At 45.2% G+C, this 12,471-nt stretch overlaps 1 protein-coding gene across 3 annotated transcripts in view; it reads left to right on the top strand.

Annotated features, from left to right (window-relative positions):
* The window catches only part of LOC142571513 (high affinity cAMP-specific and IBMX-insensitive 3',5'-cyclic phosphodiesterase 8B-like), a 403,386-nt gene that overhangs the window by 307,704 nt on the left and 83,211 nt on the right, over nt 1-12,471 (top strand). The window contains exon 1 of one of the 3 annotated variants that reach the window (XM_075679928.1): nt 3,250-3,490. The exons of the other annotated variants lie outside the window; for them this stretch is intronic. Coding sequence (XP_075536043.1) covers nt 3,311-3,490 — 180 coding nt within the window. The 5' untranslated portion in view covers nt 3,250-3,310. Of the gene's footprint in view, nt 1-3,249; nt 3,491-12,471 lie in introns of those variants that run through there. 3 annotated transcript variants of the gene reach the window in all.

Genomic DNA, 12,471 nt, shown 5'->3' with positions numbered 1-12,471 from the left:
GTTCCGACGGAGATCGCTCTCGTCAAGTCTGCGAAAAGAATGCGTGCGCTCCCGCGGGGCCACTTAGTACAGGGAAATCAAGTGAGAGGGCGCTAGACTAAAGGTGGATTGGCTAGGCCTCATCATCACCACCACCATAGTCTGGATCATCCTGGCATTCCGTGCGTTCGTTTTTCTTCCGTGTAGGGAGAATCATCACTGGATTTTGGAACGTTTAGTGTCTGAGTCGGAGCTGTCACTATTCAGGCGCAGGAACAAAAACGCACGGCGCGACGTAGCGTCCATGTTTTCCACGTCGTCCATAGCTGCCCGCGACCGGAAACAGGCGACCATGACAGGAAGCAGAGACGGGTGAAGGAAATGCGTCACGCGGACTTCAGGTCAAATCTGCCGATTTCGGCGGACAATTTTTAATTTACGCAGACGACACCAGTATATTTATAACATCACGTTCTTATATCGAGCTTATCACAACATTAAATGAAGTGCTCCTGAAACTTAGTACATGGTCTAAGCAAAACTGTTTATGTGTCAACCCAACCAAAACTAAAGCTATAATTTTTCGTCCAAAAGGAAGCACCTCCCCTTTACTACATGACATAGCCTATAATAATGCTCCGATTGAATTTGTAGAACGCATCAAAATTCTAGGCGTGTATTTTTCTTCATCGCTGCTATGGAATGACCATGTAAACTTTGTAACGCAAAAACTGAGTCAGATAACAGGTATAATAAGCCGCAACCGTTACCTTCTTCCTACATCAGTTAAAATACTATTATACAAAGCCTTATTCGCCTCTCATCTCAATTATTGTCACCTCGTATGGGGCACTACAACTGATACGAATTTAAACAAATTATTTTTATTACAGAAAAGGATAGTACGCGTCCTAGCAAATGTTCCGTATGATTCACACACCGAGCATTTATTTGACAAGTTTAATATTATCGCAGCGCACGAAATCTATAGGCGTCGACTTTTGCGGAAGTTTTATTACATGAACAGGAAAAGCGATCTACCCCTTGTTAAATTTTCATGTTTAGAAGAACGTGTCCCCTCACGTTTCACAAGAAACACAGAACCCTAGACTGTGCACGATTTTAGAACTAATTACAGCTCACAAATGCTCCAAAACAACTTACCAAGGCTTTTAAATGCTTACAACAAATCCGGCATTGATATATGTGCCCTTACCCCATCAGAATTTTCTCGACTAAATCAGCGGGACTAATATTAATGTTTATATGGCCAGCTATTTCAGATGTGCAGATTAGATGAGTTTACAGCTTTTTGTTCACATTTATATTACATATATACGTGTATATATGTTTTTTTTTTCATCTGTCATATATGAAACGTTTTGTGACTTCATTACGCGCAACTACTCACTTTTCACTTAGCGCTTCTCATGCATTGTTGCAAAACTGTGTATTTTTGTATTGTTAAAAACACGCGGCAGCTCCGCGCTGCCTATGTCTTGTGGTCATAGGGGGCAGGGTGTTTTTTCAAGCTGCACTTGCAGCTTTTCTTCCCTGTCTCCCCCAATCTGTTGGAAATAAAGATATATTCAATTCAATTCAATTCAAAAAGTAACTTTGCTCCGCAGAGCGATCTGGAATCGGTGACTGCTCCGAATCTGCCATTGGAACACACAACTCACGCTCTCATTCTTTCACTGGAATAGGATTGCTCCATACAGAGCAGAAAAACTTGATCAGGATCTACCATTGGAATTCACCAGTAGAGTAGAAGCACAGCTGGAAAAGCTGTGGCAACTTTTACTCTGAAAGAACACTTAACGAAAGCGGGTTCACTGCGAGTTAAGTATGCATGCTCCGAATCAGTTGGTTTAGACTAAAGACGCGCCTTATCCAATCGCAGCACTGGCTATAAGTGTTACAGAAGGCTGTTGCGACATAAGCAGCCTACACTATGCTCCCCGATATGTCAGTCGGTGTTTTCTTCGCTGGTTTTACACTGCATTATCGCATTCTAACTTCAGTACTATATATGTTACACTTCTTGCACCATCACGGTTCCGTTCCGTAGAGTTTTCGCACGGTGTTACCTGAAAGAAAGTGAGTTGTACGAGCAGTACATATTTTTTCTAGGCGTTACTTGGTCATATGAAGGATAGTCTTTTGCATTTCGACTGGTATTATTAATCGATTTGAAAAGGTATAGTCAGTATAAAGAGAGAAAAGAAAGTAGGGAGGGGCATTCCTCCCTGTGCTCTTTCTTTTAAATAAGGGCGAAAAAATACCACACTTCATTTTATCTTGTCGCCGCATTACTGCTGAAAGAAAAAGAATCGTGGAATCACCTCTTCGAAGACTTGGCCTCCAACTTAAACAAAACCTGTTATTATTTCGTTTGGGGCCTCCACTCTGGGATTCAGCCACATGGATGCTTGCTGCGCTGCCCAGGAATTTTTTTAACCGGATGCCCTAATAAATTTGTAACTATATTACTTTTTTTGCGTACTTTTCAACGAATTTCTTATTCTTACCGCTATTAGTACTTTAATTTTAACATTCAATTTCACCTTTCAAGAGCACTTACTTCATAGCACCCCTGAAAATTTATTTCTGACTGTAACATTAATAATTGTAACTTTATTATAACTGATGATGGAGTATTGGCCATTTCTTACACATGTCCCACGGATAACCAGAAGAATACCGGAAGGGGCACAGCACCTGCCTACTCTTTGGTATGAAGGGGACAGAAAGAGGTAGCTGGAACATAGCAAGAGGAAAATCAGCTTGAAGAATTGCAGCTCCGGCACAGATGAACACTTAACATGAAGACGCCCCTCTGGAGGCAGCCATCTCTCCGTGGTGTGCATACTGTGTTCCATACATAGGAGCCAACGCTGTGGAAGTTACGCAAGAAGTTCGGTCAAGAAAAGGTGTCACTCCGCGCATTTCGTCTATGCTTCGCTGCGAGCCAACAGGGTTTGCTCGCGCGATCATGCACGTGAGGCTCCTCGCGACGGGTTGCAAATAAAGATTATCTAAAACAACGCATTCGCAGTCGTGTACCACAGCTTGTTTCTAAGAAAGAAAACTTGTTTCGTTCAATACTGAGCCTATATAAAAAACAACAATTGCGCGTAACTGCGGTCAGAAAACATCGAACTATATCCAAGTGCGAACGAAGCCACTTCAAGAAGTCTCTCTAGCCTCCACAGCGTTGACTGCTGTGTATGGAACGGAGTACAAGCAGCGCGTGCAAAAGCGTGGTCGAAGAAGGCAAAGAAGAGCGTACAGCCCCGCCGAGCGTTGACTTGTCGCTTTCTCTGTGCGAATGGAACCGGAGGTGAGCCATGGCTCGCAGGGTGTTCACAACGACGTGTCGAGCCCCTGTGCTGCCGACGACCGTGACGAGAAGGCGTCGAACAACGGCGACAGCCTCAACCACCGGGCCTCCATGTCCTTTTACTTCAGCGCAGTGCTGGCCCACATGCCGCACCTGCTCTTCCGAAAGGTAACACGGGGCATGTCACCGCAGCTGCTTCGTCACGTGGTTTTCCTTAGTTCCTTGCTCAATTTCGTGTCGTTGGCGTCGGCAGGGCCTGCACAGGAGACCGTGGGCGCGCGCGAGGAAGACCGTCGGGCGCGTGCCAGCAGGCGGAAGCGCACGGGACGATTCCATCACTGAGAGAAGACAGTTCGGTCAATGATCGCTACAAAACCACCAGATGGTGTTGCCCTCCGCGCATCACTAGAGTTGCTGTATATAGCTCTCTTTAGGGAAACAGAGTTACGCCAAGGTGCTCCATCATCGTGGGCTTTAATGTTATGCATTGAAGCCGTACTATCCGTACGCGTAGGAGCCACGCTTTATTGTTTGGTTTTGTTTTTTGAGGGGGGGGGGGGGTGTTCTTTTTGCTATGTTGCGAGTACAAAGCGATCGCTCACCTACGTCATGATTACAAGCCTGGATTTTGCGCTTGCGCGCATTATTATCTATTGATTACGGAAAAGGCACTGTGGGACGAACACATACACAGCCGTGTGGTGGCAACCTCAGTGAGCCTTTCCAATTATTATGCAGAGCGTCATGTATAATTCTACGCTTTGACAGATTAGCTATATTTCTTATTAGACATACATGTGATCACTGCTCGCGACAGCTGAAAGACGTGAATGCACGCATTTAAGAAATAGCACTTGCCCGTCCAACATTCTTTGTGTGTAAAATATGAAAACTAAATACCCGATTCAGGTGAATGACGCTAGGAATTTCCTGCAGTCATTCGCATATTCCTGCAGGCATATTTCGCTTGAAATGTTCGTAAAAAAGATTTTCCCTTACTACTGAACTGCTCTTGCTCAAGTTACGCAGAAAACTGGCATTTTGAAGTCTACGTCATTCAGTGTAACTCCTAACTGGCACAGTTAATTGCCTGATCTTTAAAAAAAAATGCGAAGTTGCCTTTGTTTGTGGGGATGCAAGCTGCTGCTGAAACGGTGCTAGCATAAACTTGTTTCACCTCCTGCAGGCAGCTGCAGGAAGCAGCTGTACAGAGAGGGTTACCACGTGTTCCAGAGAAGCGGGCAACACGTGGCAACCGTCCCTGAACGGCTACTTCCTGCAGCTGCTGGCAGGCGGTGACACAAGTTTGTGACAGCGCCGTCTTTTCAGCAGCCATTTTTCACATAGACGAAAGCAGTTTCTCATTATTGTCTTTAAAAAACAGGCAAGTTCCTGTGCCAAGTGCTACACTGAACTAAGTAGACTCCAAGATGTAATCTTTTTGTAAAATTTCAGCGGGAACAGGGCAGTAGTTAAGGAAACATTTTTTTTTCAAACATATTAAGCGAAATGTGTGTGTCTGTGAACATTGTTTGCATTGAGCTCCCTCCCTGCTCCTGCACCCTTTACGTTCATTCTGACGATTCTATAGTATGGCTCCCTTGTCGCGTTTTACTTGTCGCGAACAAGTTTAGCCGTGTTATGGGTCTGGTATGTAGCAGACGCATGCGCTGCCTGAGACGTGTTTATTACACAAGTAGCGTTCTCGTGGATATATTGAATTGTGCAACTTCAGTAGCTCGTGCGTGGACAAAAAGAAAAGCATCTTCTTTGTATATTTAGACCTTGCCATACTGCAAGAGCTGTCAGTGCGTCGTGTGACATCGATTCCACAATTAACAAAAAAAAAAACATCTTCGAACACGTATCTTTCGGCCAGTGGCGTCGTGTAACGACCAGTAAGAATAATAGCAGTGCCGATGTTAACTGCGCTTGGTCGGCCGGTTCTTGTGGAGTGTTGGCGTCTCCTGCCAAGTGTTGGCTTCTCCGCAAAGCAGCGAAGCCAGTTTTGACCGCGGGATGGCGCTCGGCGAAACCGTTGGGCAACTCCCTCTCCCTAATGGGAGCCGATATGACAGCTCTACGTATCACTAAAATTAACCAACCTTTACGCATCACTAAAGTGCCTGGATGCCAGCGCGACAATTTAGGCATCCTATGCATCACGGGACGCTGAACACACCGATCACCGTGACCATAGAGTTTCATACAGTAATTATTGTCGGAAGCTTATGACCGTGACACCGTCTGTTCCTGCCAAGGAGGTTCTCTTGCCAGGCGTTCCCTATTGACGGCGCATGTCTTGCACGCTCGCGGAGTGTTAGAAAGCCTCCAGAGACTCGGGAGTACGTCAGGTTGCAAACGTCAACGCTACGATCAATCGCCTCGTGGCCGAACACGTCGATAGCGGCCGCTGTTTCCAGAGTCGTGGTGTGCGTTTCGTCTGATAAAAAAAAAAGAAATCGAGTAGGTTGCTTGGGAGACGCAGCCTCAGTGGTGTACGTGAAACGTTTCGTGCGTGCTGCAGAAGGTGCATGAGTATAGGGTTCACAAATGGCGTTACCAAATACACCTTACGTTTATTCGCGCATTGCAACGCTTACATGCCTTACTTATGTTACAGCTATATTGGTGGTCTTGTGTTCTTATTTTGGAATCGTGCTCGCTCCCTATTCGTAGCGTTCCTGCTTGTTTTGCAGAGCTACTTGTTTGGGCACTATGCGGTAAAGAAACGAACCCTCCTATTGGAGGCGCCCTAGAATGCGCTGAAGGCTGTCTACCCTGAGGCGCTCGAGCCCGGCGCACTCGTTGAAGGTCGGGCTCATTCGCTTGCTTCGATCTCTTGCACTTGCGTTCCCTGTGAAGGCGGACACCTTCCGTCGTTGTCAGAGGGGTTGGATATCCCTCTGCGTGGCTTACTGAGGCTCCTTACGCCATTCTGGACTCTGCGTGACTAACGCGGGGACGCCGTAACCGAGCAAGCGTGGAATTTCTGCAACAGATTGCACATCTGTACGCCTTATCATTCGTGATGAGCACCGTTGTAACTTTGACCAATTGACCTACCATGGCATAGTGAGCTCTTTCAAACGTGATTCTCGCTGCTAGGATATACAAACGTAATACTGAGCTACGCCTCTCTGAATGTCGTGCGCGAGAATAAATTTAGTTCCGACTGCGTCACGTTTGGCGTGACAACGACACCATCTGTGAGCGCGACAAATGCTTGATCGAGTAATTAACTGCTCCTTTCCTTTAAGTAACGATACCCGCCGTGGTTGCTCAGTGCTATGGTGTTGGGCTGCTGAGCACGAGGTCGCGGGATCGAATCCCGGCCGCGGCGGCCGCATTTCGATGGGGGCAAAATGCGAAAACACCCGTGTGCTTAGATTTAGGTGCACGTTAAAGAACCCCAGGTGGTCAAAATTTCCGGAGTCCTCCACTACGGCGTGCCTCATAATCAGAAAGTGGTTTTGGCACGTAAAACCCCAAATATTATTATATTATTTAAGTAACGATAACAAAGCAAGGTGCGCGGGTATGTATACGGCTGCAAAATACTTGCGATAAGAGTATAATATTTTATTGCGTACGATTTTACCAAGCGACGCTTTCTGACCAATTTTAAGTACGCTTCACTTCGGAAACGCCAAAGAAAAGTGGACACACTGTCAACACTACGCTCATTCACTTCGAGACAGAACACGCAGGTTACGGCCACTGTATCGTGAACGTTCTGCCGAAGCGCATCCTTTGCACTTAAATGTCACGGAGGAAGCATGGCCTTCACACCAACCAGCGATTCGACGAGTTCAAGATCGAGAACGTCAAACTACAGATAACGCTTGAGCATTCGCATTACACACTCGTAACCTTCCTGCGAATTTTCAATCTTGGCGGTTGACGCCGCGCTGAGAGTAGCCAGATGCCTTAGTCACCGTCACGTGGGTATCTTAAGAGGAAGCTAAGTACATGGAAACCGAGTAGTCGTTTCGCTCGGCTTCCACTGCAACAAATTCGGTTAGGTGTGTTGCTTTTTTACCGATTATCTGGAGCACATTTCTTGTTAAGGCAAGTATTTTTTAACAAAAATTGTCGAAATAGCAAATATTTAAAAATCTCAAATATCAAGTTTATGTGCAACTTATGGACAAAAAATAATGATCTAAGTCTGTAACCACCGCTTATTAAGACATGTAAAGCGGATAAAATTGATATATTATACCATGCTCCGAGATAACCCCTGATTTGCGAGTATGACTTTTACAAAAGCTTCGCAGACATTGTAAGAATTTTACGTAAGCTGGAAAGTTATACAACACATTTCTCCGTGTGAAATTCTCTAACAGATGCAGTTTACAACGCTGATATGTCTGTATTTCGTGCAAGGTTACGGATTTGTGAACTCTGTGCCTGAACTTCTCTTTTTTCTCTCACGGATATTCGGCAATTCTTGTAATGGTTATGAAGCCATGCATCAAATACCTGCTTCTTACAGTTGGTAGCATTCAGTTTTCTCCCTCACGTGCAACAAATCTCATTCAAATCGGTTCAGCTGTTGTCTAATGAGAGCAATTCTGCGTTTTACGTGTGGGGTGACTGGAGGGTGATCTCAAAGGCTGTGCTTTTGTAAACTCCATGCGCCGGAAGTGATTTCGAGCCGGAAAAACGTCGTAGCCGCCATTTTGAGGCATCACCCATTGAAGTTCGCCTCGAGCTAAACCTTCCTCTTAACACACTTTAGGCAGCGTCTCCTGTACCTCGAATGAAGTCACCTCCATTTTTTATGCGTGCAATTGTCTGAACTTGTGGCCTAGAATAAATGCTAAGCACATATCAGTTGCTCCGTGACAAGAGATCTCAGCTGGTTGAGGAGAGAGGGGATCGCGACTTAACACGCACACGCGGAAGCAGCAGCACGGCACGAACCTCGCTTTTTACGACATTAAGATGAACTGCGGAAATGCGACGGTCTCGGCATGGTGCTGCTGCTTGCTTTATTCACCTGATGATCCATTATTGATCAACGGATGTTGAAGAGCGCTCTGTTGATACTTATGTCCGACGATATGTGGAAAAGTACACATACTGGAGTACAAATGGCAAGAATTAGCAAATAGAAGGTGTGGGGAGGACGCGGGATCAATGTGTAATTTAGTGAAACGACTGTCGTGTATCGCACCAAACAAAAACAAACGTCACCCGTCCCTGTTCAAGAACATGGCAAGATGAGCGTTTAGAAATTAGGCCCACGTATTTGGGAAATCGGCATTTACAAGTTCACCCGCATGCACAACTGATTTGTCAAGAAAACACTTACCTATTCGGTGTCATATTGCGTTTTTTTTTACCGAAAGTTGGCGTTTTACTCCGAAATTAAGGCACAAACGTCGCAATTAAGATCAATAATAAAGTCCTAGATACAATCAATATTGCTTTCCACTTTCAAAATACCCTTTCCGATGATGTGTAAATAGAAATAGAGACATCCAGCAAGACGACCCTACGCCGATTCTTCAGCTAGTGGAATACAACCTTCACAACAGTGCCACCACAAAGCAAGAACCGTTGAGAGTCACCGTTGCTGAGGTGAATCTCCTAACCCGAACGCTAGCAATGGTTTGCCAGGCGACGCTTGCGCCAGAACTTCCTGCTGGTTTTGCGCGCCGTGGTGACCAAGTGCAGCTTTCGTGGGCTTGCGGCAGCTTCTTTCCTCTTCTTGTTACGAGTGCGGCGACTGGCACGGCAGAATTACAAAGAGAGAGAAATAAATTTATTTACAGAAGGTCAGAGAGGTCGGCCTGAGCTAGCAGAATCACAAGTCTTCACCGTATGACGCTGAACAAAAATATAACGCCGACTTTGAATGTCTAGTCCACGGAGCACGGATGTTAGATGGCTGGCTGTCGGCTCTTTTCATCGATGGCTCTGCTACGTTTCTGTTTACCTGTTCGATATTAGCCTCCCGGGGTAGCTTTCAAGTTCTCTTCAGAAACGCGCCTTGCACGAATGGAATGCATATGCTTTCAAAAGAGGCCTTCCTTCGGCAACAGTGAACGTCTGGGTGCTGACTCCATGTGAAATTTCACCAGTACGACGGTATTATCACGGCTGCTTTTTTTTTTAAAGTAAGGCTAAGGTATTTGTTAACTCACCGAAGCGAGAAAAAAAACGATAAATGACACATGACGTAAGCAGGAGCAAATAAAATTACGAATATTCATCATCGATTAAAGAAAAAAGTTGCAGTTTCGCCCCCAAAGATGAAGCAGTGTCGCGAAAGCTGGCGCATTATTATAGTAATTCTTGCATTGTGCATTGTTTTGTGCTGTATCGGTTGCATTCAGTGTTCGCAGGTACGTACGAGAAATATTCTTTAGAAAGGGAAACAACTTTAATTGACGGCTGTACTCTACCTGTACCACACGGGCATAATATTGACATTCAGTCATTAACACCTTAGGTTTCCTAATGACATATTTTTTGGCAGAGCTGCAAGACATCCAAATTCAATGACACTTGACACGATGACGGCGATTACAGCGTCTTCGCAAGTGAACAATGTTGTGGTACTAATTAAACATGTCTGCTATCTTGTTGGATATTTGTGTTCCAAATGCCCGCTCCTGCCTAAAGCCTGGTAAAAAGGCTGGCAGTACTTGTATATATATATATATATATATATATATATATATATATATATATATATATATATATATATATATATATATATATATATATATATATATATATATATATATATATATATATATATATATGCGTTTTCAAGTTTACTTTTCCTTCATATACATTGTGAAATGTAAAAAGTAAGCATAATTTTGTGCCACTAGCTTCAGCTTGTTTGTCTATTTTGCAACGTTTGCAACATACCATAGCAACTTCAGCCATTTCATGCCGAATACGAAGACCAGAAGCAAAATGGCGCCTGCCGCGTCAAGGCTCTTACAACGCTGACCTGACAAAGCTCGCTTTATCGGTGTAGTGGAAAGTTGTGTATAACTTCTGGCCGCGGCGGCTGCATTTCAGTGGGGGAAAATGCAACATCTTTTAGGCGATGGACGCTGTTCCGGATTTTTCAAGTATACTGCAGTGCGCAAGCTATGACTTAGCTGTGCATTCATCAGTCGGATGAGTTCTGGCGAACGCAGTAGATAACGAATCTCATTAAGGCAAATGACATTAGGTTCGTCCGTGTGGCACCACGCAAACGGCATTAAAATTTAAGGAATTCGCAAGTTAATGTTATTTTCTGTGCCCCTGTGACACGGTCACGTTTTCGGAGTAGTCGCTCGCCGATGAAACAGAGAGAGACATCTCTGTCTTTCTTTTTCTTTGCCTGGTTTTTGCCTCTCACAGAAGGATATTGTTGGAAAGGATAATAAAGGCCAAGACTAAGTCAGCATAGACTGTTAAAATATAATTCCAGAAACGTCGCAGCGCTTGTATCGTTCCAAGAAAAAAAAACTTAGTTCCAGAGAAAATCGCGACTGAAGGCGCTGCATTTCTCTAGTGCTACTCAAATTACTCGCCAGGAGTTAGGCGGTGTGACGCCGCAAACGTCATCACTGCCCTTCACTGCCGTCGTGATTAAAACGGCGCCCGAATACCGGCGCTTCGGTTTTTTGCATAAAACGCGAAAGCGCGACCATAAACAGGGCGGAGGCATCACACGGACGCTGCATTTTCTGCTCCTTGCTGATAGTATACTCTTCGCGAGCCAGCAAAACCAGCGCAGCTCTACTCAATGCAGAAACTGTCAAAACGTGAGAGAGCGTGCGGTGCGTGATCGAGCGATAACGTAACCTCGTGACCACCCGCGTCGTTGTCAAAGGTCAATGCGTTGTTTCTTCTAAGAATCAAATAGGAGTGCGCAAGCAACATGTTCTTCCGTCTTATTATTCAATGCATGCAAAGATCTTGTTCATTATCACTCATTGATTACTAGTGGCACAATTGCAACAAGGCATTACGACGTCATCGGGCTAAGTCGTGCTAGAACCTCCCAGCAGAGTCTCAATCATGTTCTGCATTTCGCTCAATTTCTCGCTCATTGTTCTGTACTCGATTATATTGACGCCTTGGACGATTTAGAGCACTAATCTATAACTTTAGCTGGACTTTATATTTGGTTTTATTGTCCCCTTAAATTCTTTCCATTTGGTGCTGGTTTGTGGACAGGCTGAAGATCGTGCCGGTCCGATAGCCTTTTCCCTTACGTCGACAGTCATCGTCGCTCCGGCCACGACCTCATGCACCGGTGCCATAGTCCAAGAGAAAAGCCACAGGCCTGCGCGGCGCGCGCGCCACAGTCACAGCGTCAACTGGTGGAGTGTCTCCGTAGGAAATCGTCGTAAACTGATTGAACACGGTAACTGCAGATAGTAAGCATATTGAAAGTCATGTTTTTATTTCCGCATATTTATTGAAGCACACTCAGATGTGCTTTATGGTCGGAAAAGTAGGTCAAAAAGGACATGCAGCGGGGCAATAAACGTACCTTGATGCTTGTGAATACAAAATCCAAACAAGAACCGGTGCATGAAGAGCTGCATTGTTTGTTTGACACAAATTCCATACCGAGGTCTTCTTGCACACAGTGTATGAAATAAGCGTTGTGGGGATCCTTCGTGTTTACGCTGAAATCACCCGTAAAAATTTGAGGCACATCGTATATAGAAACGAAGGTATGTGCCGAAAAGTTCGCAATCTTTCCCTGTTGAGCACCCGGCGACACGACACACTGAGGCAACCACAATACCTTCGGAGTTACGCACTGCGCACACGTCGGCAAAGTCTACGCCCAGTGCTCCTACGATATTGAAGGGCACACGCTTATTTCCTCGTTCGTATATTGTCACACCCGAGGTCCCGTGCGCAGTTCTATTTGCTGACACGACACACCTGTAGCCGGTGATGTCATGCGGACGACCTCGGGTCCGGAGAAACAGAGTAGAGACACTCGCATTAAGTTGTCGTCGTAAATGACGTCAAGCCTGTGTGCAGCCAGAGAGCGTACGTTGAGAGAGCAGATGGCAAACCGGTGAGCCTGATAGAACAGCGCAAAGCAACGTTGCATGATTGTGTCAAGGCGATGTTGTTTGAATCTATGGAATTCGTCACGTGGTGTT

The sequence above is a fragment of the Dermacentor variabilis genome, chromosome 2 (assembly GCF_050947875.1).
Source record: "Dermacentor variabilis isolate Ectoservices chromosome 2, ASM5094787v1, whole genome shotgun sequence".
NCBI classification, from domain to species: domain Eukaryota; kingdom Metazoa; phylum Arthropoda; class Arachnida; order Ixodida; family Ixodidae; genus Dermacentor; species Dermacentor variabilis.
Note: the sequence above shows the minus strand (reverse complement) of the source record. Positions and strands in the feature narration are given on the sequence as shown.